The sequence below is a fragment of the Pleurodeles waltl genome, chromosome 12 (assembly GCF_031143425.1).
Source record: "Pleurodeles waltl isolate 20211129_DDA chromosome 12, aPleWal1.hap1.20221129, whole genome shotgun sequence".
Taxonomy (NCBI): Eukaryota; Metazoa; Chordata; class Amphibia; order Caudata; family Salamandridae; genus Pleurodeles; species Pleurodeles waltl.
Genome location: NC_090451.1, coordinates 638,774,963 through 638,794,363, shown reverse-complemented (window position 1 = coordinate 638,794,363; position 19,401 = coordinate 638,774,963). Strand labels below are relative to the sequence as shown.

The 19,401-nt window shown below is 43.2% G+C and overlaps 1 protein-coding gene across 4 annotated transcripts in view; it reads right to left on the bottom strand.

The window, feature by feature from the left end:
- Positions 1–1,006: 1,006 nt before the first annotated feature.
- Positions 1,007–19,401, bottom strand: part of CRTC2 (CREB regulated transcription coactivator 2) — a 161,268-nt gene continuing 142,873 nt past the window's right edge. For 3 of the 4 annotated variants that reach the window (XM_069218165.1, XM_069218166.1, XM_069218168.1), the window contains one exon: positions 1,007–3,138. In XM_069218165.1, coding sequence (XP_069074266.1) covers positions 2,933–3,138 — 206 coding nt within the window. In that variant the 3' untranslated portion in view covers positions 1,007–2,932. Of the gene's footprint in view, positions 3,139–3,673; positions 3,724–19,401 lie in introns of all 4 variants that reach the window. The other variant, XM_069218169.1, reaches the window with a different exon arrangement.

The following is a 19,401-nucleotide window of genomic DNA, read 5'->3' as shown; positions in this document are numbered from 1 at the left end:
AACAGTGGTACACTCTGGAGGACAGGACAGAAACTCTGTGGATCTTGTTCAGGCTTGCTCCATGGTGGCCCTGGGATAGAAAGCATGGGCAGCAAGGAAGGTGTAAAAACTAGAGTCTGCTTTTCCTTGGAATCAGTCTTGTTGTAATGGTAATCTTACCTTTAAATGGGACCCCCACTTGCATTCTGAGAGCTAACAAAATGAGTAGGTTCCATATATGAACAAGACCAGGAAAACTGATGGAGTTGAAGCCTAAAAGAAGGGAGCTCCACATCAGTGGAAATAAACACACTGTTGCCTAACTGCAATGCAGCGGATAGGACCAGATGACACAGAATAATCATCAGTAAAAGGTGCTGAATTAAAATAAACTACCGGAAATCTGAAACAGCCTGTCAGTTGATATCCAGGTTGTTCACAGCGCGACTACATTTGGCAGCACCCGTTGCCTCGATCTGTTTCTCTGACTGGATGACCACAGCCAGGCCTTGGAGTTTGCCAGCTGTCAGAGACACCTGTTGCTGCTGAAATCATGGGAGAAAATGCCAAAGTTTTGTACTCTTCACCGTTCCTGATTGCTCTCAAAGGACTAACCAGGCTTCTGACCACCTTGGGCAGGAAATCTAGGCTTCAACTCTTAGACAGGAGTTTGCCATGAACCTGTTATTTCTCCTTCAATAACTACATAGGCAAATAGGAAAACAAGGGTGAGCAAATGTTTCAGGCCGAAGAGCTCACATTTCCTCAGGATGTCACTATAACCTGGTCCCACACAAATGTAATGTTTGGGGTGTAGGAGAGGGAGAGCATGAATGAAGTAGGTATGGTTGTCGGGAACACGGTCAGTCAGCTTCTCTCACAATAACGCTTGATTCCTTTGTCAATATCACCCTCTCATATCTCTTCCTTCCTCTCTCAGGATGGAAGTAAACCATGCTTCGAAACAATTCAAGTTCACAGTGTGCTCATTACTTTTCACGTGGCAGTAGCAAAAAAGAAACTAAAATGGTGGACATGTTTATCTTTTGATGCATAAACAAGAAGACGACAAGTAGCAACATTAAAAAGCTAAAAATTATTTCCAAAGGTTTGAGATATCAACAGAATGACAACAAATGATGCTTTTAAAAAAAGGAAACAAACAAAGATCCCACACTGGAGAAGCCATGAGGTAGGAAAGGAGGAAAACAAAATCATTAACCAACACCCTCTCTGTTGGGCCCAATCTACACGTTCTCTGCACTGAGGTATGATATGGCCATGGGTTTTGAAATGATAAATGGAGTGGTTTTAGATTATATCCTCTTCTTATGAGAGCCGTTGTTGCCCAGGATATCCGTTAAATCGGGCACAAAGGAGGCTGAATAAGAAGAGTCTACTGAACTGAGAATACTGTGGTGGCACTACCAATGCAGTTTATACGGTAGGTATGTGCCTAGAGAACGGCCTAGACGAGACTGGTTCATAGCAGTGGTAAAGATTCCGCTGATGCCCAGATGCATATTGTGCACCGCAGCGGTGGTGATAAACACACAAGCTTATGGCAGTGCAAGCAAAGAAAGATTAAGATTGAAGGGACGTCAAATCAGTCACGTACAACTACTTGTACTAGGCAATCTAAAAGAACAAAAGCAACAGTGCAAGTGGACCTGCCCCCTGGCAGAATACGGGTAGGTCTGCTGTTCAAATTTCCCCTAATGCGACTGAACTACTGGTTGGTTGTTGGTGTTTATTTACACTGGCGCTGTGCCCCATTTGTAAAGTGACAAGTTAGGCTTATTCTTTTGATGTCTTTTTTTTACTGCTCTATAGACTCTGCTATGTAAAATCTAAAAATGTATGCAAAGAACACAATGGGAAGAACAGACCCGACCATCAACCACAGAAATCTCCCTCCTCCCAGAGGCATTCCTCAGTGTCTCCGCTTTGAAATCAGGGAGAGTACAAACAGCCTTTCACTCAGTGCATTCTTGGGAAAGCCCAAGGAGGGCAGTCAGTCTTTCCCTCCCTAGGAGAGCTGCCAGTCTCTCTATAACTGTTCTTCTAAGAAGCACTCTGGCAATGATTCGGCTCATGTAGGAAACATCTCTCTTTGTTCTAAAGACAAGCTGTCTGAGGAATCTCATTTTGTGCTGTTGAATGTCAAACAACTGTCAGCTTCACTCAGCTCTCAGGAAGACCTCTGGTCAGTCCATACCAGTTTGCATTGAGAATTCTGGGAAAAGTCTTGCATGTTCTGCCTCTTGCGGGAGCTGCAAAAGGATCACCTTTTCTCTCTTGGTATTTTAAGGGCCACATCCTCTCTCACTTCATGGCCAGATGAATCCGGCCCTTCAATCATTTTCAAAGTGAGCTTTGATCCCCTTTCTCACTGTACTGAAAAAGTAGCTCGACCAGTCTTCCAATCCCAACTAAAAAGAGCACACTGAGCACATCTTGTCCAACGTCCTGTGGACACAGCAGTATGCTTGCGCTTCTCACTCTTTCAGGATTAACTCTGGCAAAGTCTTTTGCTCGTGGTATCCATAAATGATCTAGAAAAGTGCATCTCTTTCTCTTCCCTCTTATCAAAAATGGGAAATCATTTCATCCCAAAGCAAAGAACATGGAGGCAGTTTGTGTCACAAAAGACCAAGCTTGGCAACATCTCTGCTTTCTACACCAAGTGCAGTGGTGAGTTTTTCTTACAGGGAGAATTCTGGCAGTATCTTTGTCAGCTAAAATGGAGGCTTCACCAGGACCTGTCTCCACTTCTGAGGAGTGCACTGACAGCAACTGTTACATTCTGCTCAAGGCGGCCTCTAGCAGAGGGTCTTGCATCCAAAGAAGGGTTTTTCAATATTGCTTTAAATGCTCAAAGTCCTTCAGGTGTCGACTGGTTATCTCCCTGGAATATTCAGGTATCAAAAACAGTGAGGATGGTGTGGTGTCCTTACTGCATACGATCTGTTCGGAATGAGTCCTCCACTGAAGGGTCTGTTAAAAGGGCATATGGGTCACTAAGCATGTTCAGTCCATCCAAAGTGAGTGGTTCAATCCTTAGTTCCTCTTCCAGGCCCAAGGATGTGTCTACCTCAAAACCTGGAACTCCAGCCAGTGCAGATGTTATTTCTTTTGAAAAGCCTGGCGGGGAATCACCTGAGGGCAGGAGAAAGAAATGACAACTGTTATAAGAAATGTAAGAGGAAAAACATGACTGGTGGCAAGATTGGGGTATTGAGACACCTTAAGAATGGAATATTCAGATAATGCATCACAAGAGTAAATCCCACCAATACATTGGAATCTTGAGGTCTCTCTATGCACAGAGAGAGAAAACAAAGCATACAGAATATTAAGGTGCATTCTGCATATACGTTGACATGATATACTTAAGCCCACCTAAGCACTGAACTTTTATGGTTATTCCTACGGATGGATGCATGTGTCACACTGAGGTCCTCCCAAGACTTTAATACTGAGACCCGCTTGAAGGCTAGATCATGGTACATGTTGTTGTGCACTTTACACAATCACTATAAAAGCCTCCACAGAGTGGCAGCTCAAAAATGCTAAAACACATCTATTGCCTGAGAAAGATGGAAGGGCACAGGAAGGAGTTAAAAGGGAGAGCAGAACAAACAATATGTTTCGATTATTTCATAGTCTTTAGTGGAAGGAAACAATGACTTACTGAGAAGAAAATGTTAACCATCTGTAACTTCTATTCTTCATCATGGGTATCTTTATTCAATTAATAAACACAGAATAGTTAAGACCAAAAAAAGAGATTCCCGAAAAATTATCACTATAACCAATATGAAACCAATATAATACTATGTAAACAGTAAAAGCTATAGTGTAGTCATACCTAAGAGTCAGTGATGACAACTGTGCATCTAGGGTTAAAGCAAAACATCTTTAGGGAATTTACTGCAGTGTATTAGCCAGATACAAAATGCATCCAGCTTGGGATTGGGAATTTTGTGCAAATTGGTGTCAAGCAACAAGAGAATACAGAGGTATCAGAGTCATATAACAGTAGTATTTCCCATCTCAAACACCCTATGCACTTTACCTCTAGCCTACAAAAAATGCTGAAAGAAATTACATCAAACTTGGTATTTACTCAAAACAGGCAATTTGTATAGCTTGGAGTAGATTCGTTTTTCTAAGATGTTTATTCTATAAAAAGGTGGCTCACTTGACCTCTAAAGAGTTAACCAAAAATCTGGGTTCAGAGGGATATGGTGGGGGAATACTGGAAAATACATTCAAACCGACAACAGATTCATTTTCCTCCCACTGACCATATTTGTATCAATGGAATGCATCTGCTCTGATTCGACGGGCTACGAATCATACATTTTGTTGTGACTTCCATATGCAATGTGAGGGGCACACAATTACTTACACATCCTACACTGTACGAAAATAAACTGGGAAGAGGTGGTGGTTGGGATTGTAAAATAGGTTTGTGTAGCTGGATCCAGAGAGAATATACACAGATATCCACAACTGGAATTTTGTGTCTGTGTGGGGGGGGGGAGGGCAAATAGGATGGTTGGGAGAGAAGCTTCACAGAGCATTTTAGGATCAGATAAATTAGGGGACCTGACAAATGCAGCTCCTGTCCTCTAAATATATAAATAATTACATTTGCTTCAGCCTACTGGCTCTCTGCACACTTGCGAAGGCTCCCAGGGCAACAATATCAACATCATTCCACTACCCTTCCTGATCAAGAAATTGCTGATTATGTTGCGTCTCTGGATTCGGATAGATCTCCCTCGGTAGCTCAGAAGGAATATTTGAAGAGATAATCTTGAAGCTGTCAGCTCCAAGACATTTAATTGATAGTGAGACTCTGCAGATAACCATCATTCCATTGTATCCCTAACGCCTGAGTAATGAATCCATCAACAACACCTTCCACATCAGACAGAGGAACGTAGGGAATCACCTTGGCTAAATCAGCCATATTAACTCAAAAAGAATCTCACTATCCTTTTCTCGAATGGCAAAAGAACAAGATAAGGCTCAATAATATCCCAACTGCTACAATCAAGCCTACACAAAATATAGATGGCACTTGCTGCCCTTTGTGTGACTGTCCCTGTAACACAGGTCTTATTTTCCAAGCATATCAATTGTGCAGTTTTTATTATTTGGGTGAGAGTGTGTCATCCTCGCAGCTTCCAAACCTTTTTAAAACTACCTTTGCTAGCAGACAGATCTTTCCATAAATCCTATTCTCACCAGAGTTCCAAGTCATTCCTGTTGAAACCAATGTAGCAGACACGGAAAGCAAAAGATGGGATTCATCTGGTCTAGTAAACCTTGAACGGTTGGGAATTAAACCAACCCTTTGGTGTGGCTGCCTCTCTACGGTTTTTAAAAGGAGGTACTCTCTTGGCTTAGATTGTCATCTAAAAATTTGAAGTATCCTACCTCCTGTACATCATGTCCAAGAAAGACAAAAAGGTCAGCCAGTGGTTACTCATTTGTAGAAAAAGGGCTTTGTGGGAATCCCTTCCTGCAGAATAGCCTGAGAAGTTATTCTGACGTGAATCATTTTAAAGTGTTGCATTGAAAAGAACCAACAGATCGGATTCTGGGCCAAGATATTTAAGCTACTCTTCCGGTACTTGGCATGAAGGAGGCAATACATCTGTCTGCTTTTGACAAATACATCCTGAGTGCTAAATTTCCATGCATCACACCACGTAGTGGAGTAAACTTCACCATCAAAAGAACAAACTCTTCACACAGCAAGGAAGCATCAATCAGTTCTAAAAATTCCCAAGGAGACTTAAGCCCTCATTACGACTTCGGTGGTCTTTCAAAAAGACCGCCGAAGCCGCGGGCGCCACTATACCGCCAGTGCTGGCGGTATTTGTGGCTCCCTATTATGACTTTTACGCTGTTTCCGTCCGCTGACCCAGCGGAAAAGTCACATCAACATTGCAGCCGGCTCATAATAGAACCGGCGGCAATGTTGATGTACAGCGGGTGCAGTAGCACCCGTCGCGCATTTCGGGCAGTGAAATGCGTGATGGGGCTGTGCCTGGCCCCCCCCCCCCCTCCCGAGTCCCCCTTACCGCCAGCCTTTCCATGGCGGTGTTTACCACCATGGACAGGCGGGCGGTTGGGGACTCATAATTATTATAATATTTTATTATGACTGCAAGGCGGAAGCCTGGCGGTATGTTGGAGAGGCCGGCGGTATGGCCGTGGCTAATGCGCCACGGTCATAATATGCTGGCAGTACACCGCCAGCTTACCGCCAGCCGCTAGGGTCGTAATGAGGCCCTTAGTTTTGCTTAAAAAAAGATCACCAGCTACAGAAACAAACTGGGTGACCTGAACCTCACCAGGAGGTGTGTGAAGGTGGCATCAAAGTATGAGACATGGCTTGATTCCCTGAGGACCTTTTTTGGGGGTTCCTGAATGCCTGTTATGGGTAGAGAAGATTTTTTTAAAGCTGTGCAGAGAGATATTTAATCTACCTCTCTCAGCTTCTTTCTTTAAATGAAGAAATGATATGTTCTAATGGCAAATGGTCCAGACCCCTGGAGTGGTCCTCTTCACCAAATACCTTTCAATCAGTTTGTATAGTATTTGAAGGAACCCAGGGTATCAACAAGACAGACCAGTCATTGTCTTATTTTTTTGCTCTACAATTTAATCAGAGAAAATGTTTGCAAATCACCTCTAATGGGTTGTACACAGGCTACCGAAATGAGTCTGACCCTTTAAATATTCCACTGGCTGCCAGCTTTCCCAAACCGCTATACGTGGTCAGTCAGTTTTCTGGCAAGCAATATGATGAAAGGATCTTGACTTAAAGCCTTCCAGCTATGCTTCTGGAGCAGAAAGCAGAGAGTGGGCTGTTTATGGATTCGAGGAGACCATTCAAGGCAGAGAACTAAGACTTCAGGTAAGACAAGGCTAGGTACCTGTAAGTCTGGTTCTGCATCGTAAGTATCTTAATTGAAGTAATAAACGTTTGAATAATTCCCCCAGGCATGTGGGGATCCTGGAACACCGTTAAGATGGAAACATCATCGAAGACCGTCTGTGTCCATTAATTTGTGGACCAGACCCTAAAAAGCCTATTTTTTAAAGAATGTTCAAATAACTCTTCAGATTATATTCATTGAACTTCAGTGCAGTGTTTATATGCAGAGAAAGAATCCCCTTTCAGAAGAGAACATGAGGATAAAAACGTAGCCTGTAAAGCTTAGATTAAATACAGACAAAAACAATTAGTCTCTCCCTTTAAGAACCTGGAATACACACCTTCTCAGAATGCCTTCTAATGGCAGTTGTCTCTCGGATTCTGTTCGTTCTTAAGGTAATAAGATATATAAATATATATGTCCACCATTAAAGGGAGGTGGGTGGCATGTTTATGATTTCAATGGAGATTCCTACAATGCAGATCTAGGACTACAGGCATGCAACATTTTCTTCTGTATCAGAGGCTCTTCACTGATAGTCATAAACACTTTAACCAAGTACCTAGTTAAATCATTAAGGTAGACTGTGTGTGTGGAAAATGTCACTTATCCAGTGAACATCTGTTATTTGTGCTGCAGATTCACATGCTATGCATATGGATTCCGACATCTAGTGTTGGGTTCTGAGTGTTACAAGTTGTTTTTATTCGAAGAAATCTTTTAGAGTCACGGAATCGAGTGACGACTCCTCTTCGGTTCCACTGCTCATGGTCACCGACTCCATTGTTAGATTGTTTTCCCGTAGAGGGTAAAGGAAGGAGTGATAGAGTATATAAGTGAAAAAAGAGATGTCCATGCAAATGTAAATGTATATACATATGTACAAATGTGTTAACTTAAATGACTACAGGCTTCCGGGGAGGAGGTAGGGTGCATTTGAATCTGCAGCACAACATGCCACGAACAGATGTACACTGGGTAAGTGACATTTACCGTTCGATGGCATGTGTAGCTGCAGATACACATGCTATGCATAGACTACAAAACAGTTTGTCCTCCCAAAATAGCGGTGGCTAGCCTATAGGAGTTGAAGTTGTTTGAAATAATGTTCTTAGAACAGCTTGTCATACTGTGGTTTCTTGTTGTGATAATACATCCACACAGTAATGTTTAGTAAATGTATGAGGTGTTGACCATGTAGCTGCTTTACATATTTCAGCCATTGGTATATTTCCTAAAAAAGCCATTGTTGCACCTTTCTTTCGTGTAGAATGTGCTTTAGGGGTGATTACAAGTTGTCTTTTTGCTTTGATATAGCATGTTTGTATGCACCTTACAATACATCTTGCTAAACCTTGTTTTGATATAGGATTGCCTGTATGTGGTTATTGGAAAGTTACAAATAGTTGTTTTGTTTTCCTAAATTGTTTGGTTCTGTCTATGTAGCACATTAGAGCTCTTTTGAGGTCTAATGTATGTAGAGCTCTTTCTGCCACAGAATCTGGCTGTGGGAAGAAGACTGGCAGTTCCACTGTTTGATTGATATGAAATGGTGAGACTACTTTTGGTATACATTTTGGATTTGTTCTTAGTACAAATTTGTGTTTGCGTACTTGGAAGAAAGATCCCTCAAGAGTAAAAGCTTGTGTTTCATTTACTCTTCTTAAAGAAGAAATTGCCACTAGGAAGGCAACTTTCCATGTTAGAAATTGAATTTGGTAAGAGTGCATGGGTTCAGAAGGTGGTCCCATAAGTCTTGTAAGCACTATATTTAGATTCCAAGATGGAATTGGTGGTGTTCTTGGTGGAATGATGCGTTTTAAGCCTTCCATGAAAGGATCAATGACAGGAACTCTAAATAAAGAGCTATGTTGAATAGTTTGTAAATATGAAGATATTGCAGTAAAGTGTATTTTTATTGAGGAAAATGCTCAATTTGATTTTTGCAAATGAAGTAAATAGCATACAATATCTTGTGTTGATGCCGTAAGAGGATCTATGTTTTTAGATTAACAGACAAATCTTTTCCATTTGTTTGCGTAGCACTTTCTTATAGTAAGTTTTCTTGCTTGTTTAATAACTTCCATACATTCTGATGGAAGTTTTAAATATCCAAATTCTATGACTTCAGGAGCCAAATTGCTAGATTGACAGCACTGGGGTCTGGATGTCTGATTTGACCTTTGTTTTGTGTTAACAGATCTGGTCTGCACAGGAGTTTGGAGTGCGGTACTACAGATAGATCTAGTAGTGTTGTGTACCATGGCTGACGTGCCCATGGTGGTGCTAAGAGTATCATGCTGAGTGAAGTTTGACGTAACTTGTTGACCAGAAATGGAAGGAGTGGGAGAGGGGGAAAAGCGTAAGCAAATATCCCTGACCAATTGATCCATAGAGCATTGACTTTGGATAGGGATGTGGGTGTTTGGATGCAAAGTTTAGGCATTTTGTGTTTTTGCTTGTTGCATATAGAACTCTGTTTGGTGTTCCCCACTTTTGAAAGTACTTCTGAAATACTTGAGGATGAATCTCCCATTCGTGTTTGTTGGTGATTTCTGCTGAGGATATCTGCCAACTGACTGTCTATCCCTGGAATGTACTGCGCTAATAGATGTATTTGATTGTGAATTGCCCATTTCCAAATTTTTTGGGCTAGAAGGGACAGTTGGGATGAAGGTGTCCCTCCCTGTTTGTTGAGAGAATACATGGTTGTCATGTTGTCTGTGCTTATAAAAACTTTCTTCTGTGTGAGAAGAGGTTGAAAGACTTTGAGGGCAAGAAACACTGCTAATAACTCTAAGTGGCTTATGTGTAGCTGCTTCTGTTTGACATCCCGTTCCTCTTGAATATTGTGATTGTTTAGGTGAGCTCCCCAACCAATCATTGATGCATCTGTTGTAATTATGGTTTGAGGCACAGGGCCTTGAAAAGACCACCCTTTGATTAAATGGCTGCGATTCCACCACTGAAGGGACATATGTGTCTGGTGGTGTATCAACACTAGATCTTGAAGTTGACCGTGTGCCTGTGACCATTGTTGTGCAAGGCACTGTTGTAAGGGCCTCGTGTTTAATCTTGTGTGTGAAACTATTGCAATGCAAGATACCATCATTCCTAGGATTTTCATGACAAATCTTACAGTGTATTGTTGAGTATTTAGGATAGCACCTAAATACGGTTGTACTTGTGCTGGTTGAAGGTGTGACTTTTGGTAGTTTATAGAAAAACCTAGGGTGTGCAGGGTTTCCATTACATAACGTGTATGATTTTGGCATTGTGTACGATTGCTTGATTTTATTAGCCAATCGTCTAGATATGGAAAGACATGGATATGTTGTCTTCTTAGGTAGGCTGCTACTACGGCTAAGCACTTTGTGAATACCCTTGGAGCTGTTGTTATGCCAAAAGGTAACACTTTGAATTGGTAGTGTTTTCCTTGTATCACAAATCTGAGGTATTTTCTGTGAGCTGGATGGATGGATATGTGGAAATACACATCCTTGAGGTCCAAGGCTGTCATAAAATCTTGTTTTTGTAGCAGTGGGATAACATCTTGCAGAGTAACCATGTGGAAATGTTCTGATAGGATGTATACATTTAGTGCCCTGAGGTCTAATAATGGCCGGAGGGTGCCATCTTTCTTGGGAATTAGAAAGTATAGTGAATAAACTCCTGTTCCTAGTTGAGACTGTGGAACTAACTCTATTGCTTGTTTGAGTAGTAGAGATTGAAGCTCTTGTTGTAACAGAACTGTATGTTCTGGGGTTAACTTTTGATACCTTGGTGGAATATTTGGAGGAATGTTTATCAATTCCAGACAATAGCCATTGCAGATCATTGATAACACCCAGTTGTCTGTGGTGATGTGTGTGGAACTGCTGAAGTCTTCCCCCGACAGGAGATTTGTGGAGTGGAAGGGAGTGAGGGAAGTCACTGTTTTGGTTGTGTTGCAGGCTATTTGAGGTTTGGAATTTACCTCTATTTCTAGAGTATTGTCCTCTATATGTGCCTCTAAACCCACCTCACTGGTACTGGGTTTGGTAAGTTGGTTTTGCTTGGGAAGTTGATGCCTCTGAGGGTTGTGGTCTGAAACCTCCTCGAAACTGAGGCTTACTTAATGACCCTCTATATGGTGTAGAATAGAGTGCACCCATTGCCTTTGCTGTGTCGGGGTCTTTTCGTAGTTTTCCTATTGTATCTACCTCTGGCCCAAAAAGATCTTTCTTATCAAAGGGCATGTTTAACACAGCTTGTTGTATTCTTGGTTTAAAACCAGAGGAGCGCAGCCATGCATGTCTACGAATAGGGACTGCTGTGTTCACACTTGCAGCGGTATCAGCTGCATCAAGGGCAGACCTTATTTGGTTGTTACTAATAGCTTGCCCTTCCTCTACTACCTGTTGCGCCCTCTTCTGGTGCTCTTTTGGGAGATGCTGTATGATATCCTGCATCTCATCCCAATGGGCTCTATCGTAACGGGCTAGTAGTGCTTGCGAATTAGCTATCCTGCATTGGTTTGCTGCTTGGGATGCAACTCTCGTTCCTGCAGCATCAACTTTTCTGCTTTCCTTATCAGGAAGGGGTGTATCTCCTGAGGGCTGGCTATTTGCCCTTTTTCTTGCAGCACTAACCACTACTGAATCAGGTGGCACCTGATGGGTGATGTAATCAGGGTCAGAAGGTGCAGGTTTATACTTTTTCTCTATTCTAGGCGTTTTTATTCTTGCGTTCACAGGCTCATTAAAAATTTGGTCTGCGTGCTTTACCATGCCTGGTAACATTGGGAGGCACTGGTACCTAGAATGGGTTGAGGATAATGCATTAAACAAAAAGTCTTCCTCTAGTGGTTCCGTGTGCACTGTAACCCCATGATAGTCTGCAGCCCTGACTATAACCTGATTATATACTGTAGTATCTTCAGGTGGAGATGGTTTAGAGGGGTAGGTGTCTCGGTTGTCGCTTGGGATGGGATAAGGGTCGTAAAGGTCGCATGGATCAACAGTGTCTTGTTGTGAGTCAAAAGAATGCGTTGAAGAATGCATTGGTGTAGGGCTTGTTTGAGCAGAGGTAGGCAGGTGCGGAGAATGAGGAGAAGCCTAAGGAGGTGCTAGCTTCTGTTTTTGTTTTTGCACTTTAGCTGGGGGCTATGCAGTGTCCAATTCCTCCTGAAATGCCAGCGTTCTCTTTGTTTTTAAAGGCGGTGCTGTGATGATTCTCCCCATTTCTTTATGGATGTGTATCCTAGACTGTCTCTCATCCATAATTTGAAGGAATGGTTCAATTTCTGTCTCTTCCTCAGAGGTTTTATGGCTTTCTCGCAGTCTTTTGGAAAGTCCTTGTTCCTCTGTATAACCTGCCTTTTTCGGTTCCGAAGTTTGATGTTTTTTTGGGATCGAAAATGATGAGGAAGGTCTCGGCTCCGAAAGTTTTTCTAATTTTCGACTCTGAAAATTGTTGTTTTCTACTGGAGTCTGAAATGGAGCTTTTAACAGTTTTTGTCGACTCTGAAGTCATCGGAGGCGTGGCCTTTTTCGGTGCTGAACCCGAGGATCGGTCACCAACAGTATTTTTTCGGGCCGAACCATGGCCTTCCAGCAGTGGTGTACCCAAGGTCTTCTGTTGTTTCTTAAGTGGGGGTGCAGGGGAAGACGTACTCACATGCTGGCCGGCTGTGATGGGTCAGTCTTCCTCGGATTTCTGCTCAGACTCTGTGTCTAGGATAGACTGCTGTTTGCATTTGTTCCTCTTCTGTTACGTCGAAATGTTCTCCGCTCTTCGATGCCATTTCCAACCTTCTTGCTCTTCGGTCTCTAAGAGTCTTTTTTGATCGGAACGCTTGACAGGCCTCTGAGTTTTCCTCCCGATGGTCTGGAGAAAGGCAGAGGTTGCATACCAGATGTTGATCTGTGTTTGGGTACTTAGCGTGGCACCAAGGGTAGAATCGGAATGGAGTCCAATCCATGAGGCTCTCCACGCGGTCGGCCCGAATAGGCCCGAGTTGGGCGCGCGCACCCTGAAGGGCGAACAAAGTTGTTTTCCCGACTGTACTGCTGTTTCAATGGTAGATGAATAAGGCGATCAATACAATACCAATGAAAAGTACGTTTTTTAAAAAAGCTTTTCCGAATCGAAATTTCGGAGCGAGAGAAAACACGTCCGAACCCGACGGCGGAAAGAAAACAATCGAACAATGGAGTCGATGACCATGCGCAATGGAACCGAAGTGGAGGAGTCACTCGATCCCGTGACTCTAAAAGACTTCTTCAAATAAAAACAACTTGTAACACTCCGAGCCCAACACTAGATGTCGGAATCCAAATGCATGACGTGTATCTGCAGCTATACACGGCATCGAACATATATATGGAAAATGTCACTTACCCAGTGTACATCTGTTCGTGGCATGAGACGCTGCAGATTCACATGCTTTGCACATCCCGCCATCTAGTGTTGGGCTCGGAGTGTTACAAGTTGTTTTTCTTCGAGGAAGTCTTTTCGAGTCACGAGATCGAGGGACTCCTCCCCTTTTGGCTCCATTGCGCATGGGCGTCGACTCCATCTTAGATGGTTTTCCCCGCAGAGGGTGAGGTAGGAGTTGTGTATATAGTAATAGTGCCCATGCAATGGAGTAAATATGTATGTACATAATGTGGTTTAAAGCAATTATTTACAAATTTACAAATGTTCAAGATCAACTTGAAACGGCTACAGGCTCCCGGGGAGGCGGGCGGGCGCATGTGAATCTGCAGCATCTCATGCCACGAACAGATGTACACCGGGTAAGTGACATTTTCCGTTCGATGGCATGTGTAGCTACAGATACACATGCTTTGCATAGACTAGTAAGCAGTTATCTCCCCAAAAGCGGTGGCTCAGCCTGTAGGAGTTGAAGTTGTTTGAAATAAAGTTCGTAGTACTGCTTGTCCTACTGTGGCTTGTTGTGTTGTTAACACACCCACGCAGTAATGCTTGGTAAACGTATGAGGCGTAGATCATGTGGCTGCCTTACATATTTCAGTCATTGGAATGTTTCCTAGAAAGGCCATGGTGGCACCTTTCTTTCTAGTTGAGTGTGCCTTTGGTGTTATAGGCAGTTCTCTTTTTGCTTTGAGATAACAGGTCTGAATGCATTTAACTATCCATCTGGCAATGCCTTGTTTGGATATTGGATTCCCTGTATGAGGTTTTTGGAAAGCAATGAACAGTTGTTTTGTTTTTCAAATTTCTTTTGTTCTGTCAATGTAGTACATTAATGCTCTTTTGATGTCTAATGTATGTAGTGCTCTTTCAGCTACAGAATCTGGTTCTGGAAAGAACACTGGTAGTTCTACTGTTTGATTTAAGTGGAATAGTGAAATTACTTTTGGTAAGAACTTAGGATTTGTTTGCAAAACTACTTTATGCTTGTGTATCTGAATAAAGGGTTCTTGTATGGTAAATGCTTGTATTTCACTTACTCTTCTTAGAGATGTGATGGCAATTAGAAATGCTACTTTCCATGTTAAATATTGTATCTCACATGAGTGCATGGGTTCAAACGGTGGACCCACGAGCCGTGTTAAGACAATGTTGAGGTTCCACGAAGGAACTGGTGGTGTTCTTGGTGGGATAATTCTTTTCAGGCCCTCCATAAAAGCCTTTATGACGGGGATCCTAAATAGTGAAGTTGAGTGCGTAATTTGCAGATAAGCTGAAATTGCGGTGAGATGTATTTTAATGGATGAAAAAGCTAGCTTTGACCTTTGTAAGTGCAGTAGGTAGCTGACGATGTCTTTAGCAGATGCGTGTAAGGGTTGAATTTGTTTATTATGGCAGTAATAAACAAATCTTTTCCACTTATTTGCATAGCAAAGTCTTCTTGTTGGTTTTCTAGCTTGTTTTATGACCTCCATACATTCCTGTGTAAGGTCTAGATGTCCGAATTCTAAGACTTCAGGAGCCAAATTGCTAGATTCAGCGATGCTGGATTTGGGTGTCTGATCTGTTGTTTGTGTTGAGTTAACAGATCTGGTCTGTTTGGTAGTTTGACATGAGGCACTACTGAGAGGTCTAGTAGTGTTGTGTACCAAGGTTGTCTTGCCCACGTTGGTGCTATTAGTATGAGTTTGAGTTTGTTTTGACTCAATTTGTTTAATAGATACGGAAGGAGTGGGAGAGGGGGAAAAGCGTATGCAAATATCCCTGACCAACTCATCCATAACGCATTGCCCTGAGACTGATCTTGTGGGTACCTGGATGCAAAGTTTTGGCATTTTGCGTTTTCTTTTGTTGCAAATAGGTCTATTTGTGGTGTTCCCCATCTTTGGAAGTAAGTGTTTAGTATTTGGGGTTGAATCTCCCATTCGTGGATCTGTTGGTGATCCCGAGAGAGATTGTCTGCTAGCTGGTTCAGAATTCCTGGAATGAACTGTGCTATTAGGCGAATGTGGTTGTGAATCGCCCAATGCCATATTTTCTGTGCCAGGAGACACAACTGTGTTGAGTGTGTTCCTCCCTGTTTGTTCAGATAATACATTGTTGTCATGTTGTCTGTTTTGACAAGAATGTGTTTGTGGATTATTATAGGTTGAAATGCTTTCAGCGCTAGAAATACTGCCAGTAGTTCTAAGTGATTTATGTGAAACTGTCTCTGTTGAGTGTCCCATTGTCCCTGGATGCTGTGTTGGTTGAGGTGTGCTCCCCACCCTATCAAGGAGGCATCCGTTGTTATTACGTATTGAGGCACTGGGTCTTGAAAAGGCCGCCCTTTGTTTAAATTTAGAGTATTCCACCATTGAAGCGAGGTGTATGTTTGGCGGTCTATCAACACTAGATCTTGAAGTTGACCCTGTGCCTGTGACCATTGTGATGCTAGGCACTGTTGTAAGGGCCGCATGTGCAATCTTGCGTTTGGGACAATGGCTATGCATGAGGACATCATGCCTAGTAGTTTCATCACTATCTTGACTTGAATCTTTTGTTTTGGGTGCATGGCCTGTATTACATTGTGAAATGCCTGTACCCTTTTTGGACTTGGAGTGGCAATCCCTTTTGTTGTGTTGATTGTCGCTCCTAAGTATTGTTGTATTTGACACGGCTGAAGGTGTGACTTGTTGTAGTTGAGTGAGAAACCTAGTTTGTGCAGGGTTTCTATGACATACTTTGTGTGTAGTGAGCACCGTTCCTGCGTGTTGGTTTTTATTAACAAATCGTCTAGGTACGGGAACACATGTATTTGCTGTCTTCTGATATGAGCAGCCACTACTGCCAAGCATTTTGTAAAAACTCTTGGCGCAGTTGTTATCCCGAATGGCAACACTTTGAATTGGTAATGTACCCCTTGGAATACAAACCTTAAGTACTTTCCGTGTGAAGGATGTATCAGTATATGGAAGTACGCATCCTTTAGGTCTAGTGTTGTCATGTAGTCTTGTTGTTTGAGCAATGGGATTACGTCCTGCAGTGTCACCATGTGAAAGTGATCTGATTTGATGTAGATATTTAATGTTCTGCGATCTAATATAGGTCTTAGAGTTTTGTCTTTTTTGGGTATGAGAAAGTACAGTGAGTAAACTCCTCTTCCTCTCTGATGGATTGGTACTAACTCTATTGCATCTTTTTGCAACAACGCTTGGACCTCCAGTTGTAGAAGATCCATGTGTTGTTTTGACATGTTGTGTGTTTTCGGTGGGACATTTGGAGGGAATTCTAGAAATTCTATGCAATAACCATGCTGGATAATGGCTAGTACCCACGTGTCTGTTGTTATTTCTTCCCAGTTTTTGCAGAACTTGGTTAGTCTCCCCCCCCCCACTGGTGTTATGTGTTAGGGATTTGTGACATGGAAGTCACTGTTTATTTTGTGGAGCTTTGGGACTTTGGAACTTCCCTCTACTCTTTGGGAACTGTCCCCCTCTATATTGTCCCCGAAAACGTCCCCGCTGATATTGGCTCTGATAAGTGGGCCTTGTTTGTGAGGTTGTGGGTTCTGTGCTTTGTCCTCGAAACCCCCCTCGAAACTGTGATTTCCTAAATGTGCCTCTGCTCTGTGGGGAGTAGAGTGCGCCCATGGCTTTGGCCGTATCTGTATCCTTTTTAAGTTTTTCGATAGCAGTGTCCACCTCCGGCCCAAACAACTGCTGTCCGTTAAATGGCATATTCAGCACGGCTTGTTGTATTTCCGGCTTGAATCCAGATGTACGCAGCCATGCATGTCTCCATATTGTTACTGCTGTATTTACAGTCCTAGCAGCTGTGTCTGCTGCATCCATTGCTGACCGTATCTGATTGTTCGAGATACTCTGTCCTTCCTCCACCACTTGTTGTGCTCTCTTTTGGAACTCCTTAGGCAAATGTTCTATAAAATATTGCATTTCGTCCCAATAAGCCCTATCATATCTCGCCAACAGGGCCTGTGAGTTGGCAATGCGCCACTGGTTGGCTGCTTGTGCCGCCACTCTTTTCCCCGCTGCGTCGAACTTACGACTCCCTTTGTCTGGTGGTGGTGCATCTCCGGAGGTGAGTGAGTTCGCCCTCTTGCGCGCTGCCCCTACCACCACTGAGTCTGGTGTTAACCGTTGTTTGATGTACACAGGGTCTGTTGGTGGCGGTTTATATTTTTTCTCCACCCTTGGAGAAATGGCCCTTCCTTTGACAGGCTCCTCAAACACTTGTTTGGAATGTTTTAGCATTCCAGGTAGCATGGGTAGGCTCTGGTACTGGCTATGTGTGGACGAGAGTGTGTTAAATAGAAAGTCGTCTTCAATTGGCTCTGCATGCAGGCTGACATTATGAAACGCCGCTGCTCTTGACACCACCTGTGTGTAGGCGGTACTGTCCTCAGGTGGTGACGGTCTAGCTGGATAACAGTCGGGACTGTTATCTGACACTGGCGCATAATAAAGATCCCACGCGTCTGGATCATCCTGACTCATCCCTGTATGAGTTGGGGACTGCATCATTGGTGGAGTGGCTACCGGTGATGGTTGTGGAGAGCATTGTGGAGATGGTGGAGGGGTTACTTGTCTTGCCACCTTTGCCTGTGGCTGCTTGTCTTTCTCTTGGAAGGCAAGTTTCTGTTTCATTCGTATCAGAGGCAGAGTACTGATCTTCCCTGTCTCCTTTTGAATGTGGAGCCTTCTTTGGGTGTAATCTGGCTCCATTGTCTCTAGCTCCTGTCCAAATCTATGTGTTTGCATTTGTGAGGACAAGCCTTGTTCCTCTGTGTCGGAACTTGTTTTCGGTTCCGAGGCCGGATGTTTCGGTACCGAAACTTTTTCCGTTGCTTTTTTCTGTTCCGACGACACTTTTTTGCTCTTCGTCGTAGTGATGTCTCGGTGCCGACTTGTTTCGGTGCCGCTCTCTTGGTGCCGAGATAGCTCTGACCCGGTGTCGGATGACTTCGACACATGCATGCCCTTTTTCGGTGCCGATGCTCGGTCACCTATTTTTCGGGTTAAGCCATGGCCTGCCGGCGGTGGCGTCCCCTGGGCTTTAGTGGTCTTTGCGTGAGTTTTGTGTATCGACGTCTTACTCACGGTTTTCGGCGTCTGTTCAGGATCGACCTCTTCCGAGTCCGAATCCTCGATGGAGAAGGTTTCCTCTTCTTCCTCCATGTGTTTTTGTCCTGTCTGCACCAACGCCATCTGTAGTCTTCTTGCTCTTCGGTCACTTAAGGTCTTCCTGGACCGAAACGCTCGACAGGCCTCACAGGTATCCTCCTTGTGTTCTGGAGACAAACACAAATTACAGACCAGATGCTGATCTGTATAAGGATACTTGTTGTGACCTTCGGGGCAGAAGCGGAATGGGGTCCGTTCCATTAGCCTTGAAGACGCACGTGGTCGGGCCGACCAGGCCCCCGCTGGGGAATCGAAAACCCTGAAGGGCCGCCAGAGCTCTTCAAAATTCGGTGTCGATCTGTTGTAACTAACCTGATACCGAACGCAAACAATACCGTCGAATTTTCCAAGATTTTCACAAACTTTCCGAACCGAAACGCAGAGCGAAAAGGAACACGTCCGAACCCGATGGCGGAAAGTAAACAATCTAAGATGGAGTCGACGCCCATGCGCAATGGAGCCAAAAGGGGAGGAGTCCCTCGATCTCGTGACTCGAAAAGACTTCTTCGAAGAAAAACAACTTGTAACACTCCGAGCCCAACACTAGATGGCGGGATGTGCAAAGCATGTGTATCTGCAGCTACACATGCCATCAAACATATATATATATATATATACATATATCTACACACAAACACACAAAATGTTTATTTATAATCCATTAAACACCATGCATTAACATACAAATATAATATGTGCAGTGTAGGATCAGTAAAATAAAACTAAGAAACAAGCAGCCAACCAGGGCTCCTACTATATCATACAATAGCATAAATTGATACATACAAAAACAAAAAAAACAAGACAAATCATAAAGCTTACTCCGAAGGTAACAGGGAGGGCCTTAAAAATACGATTAA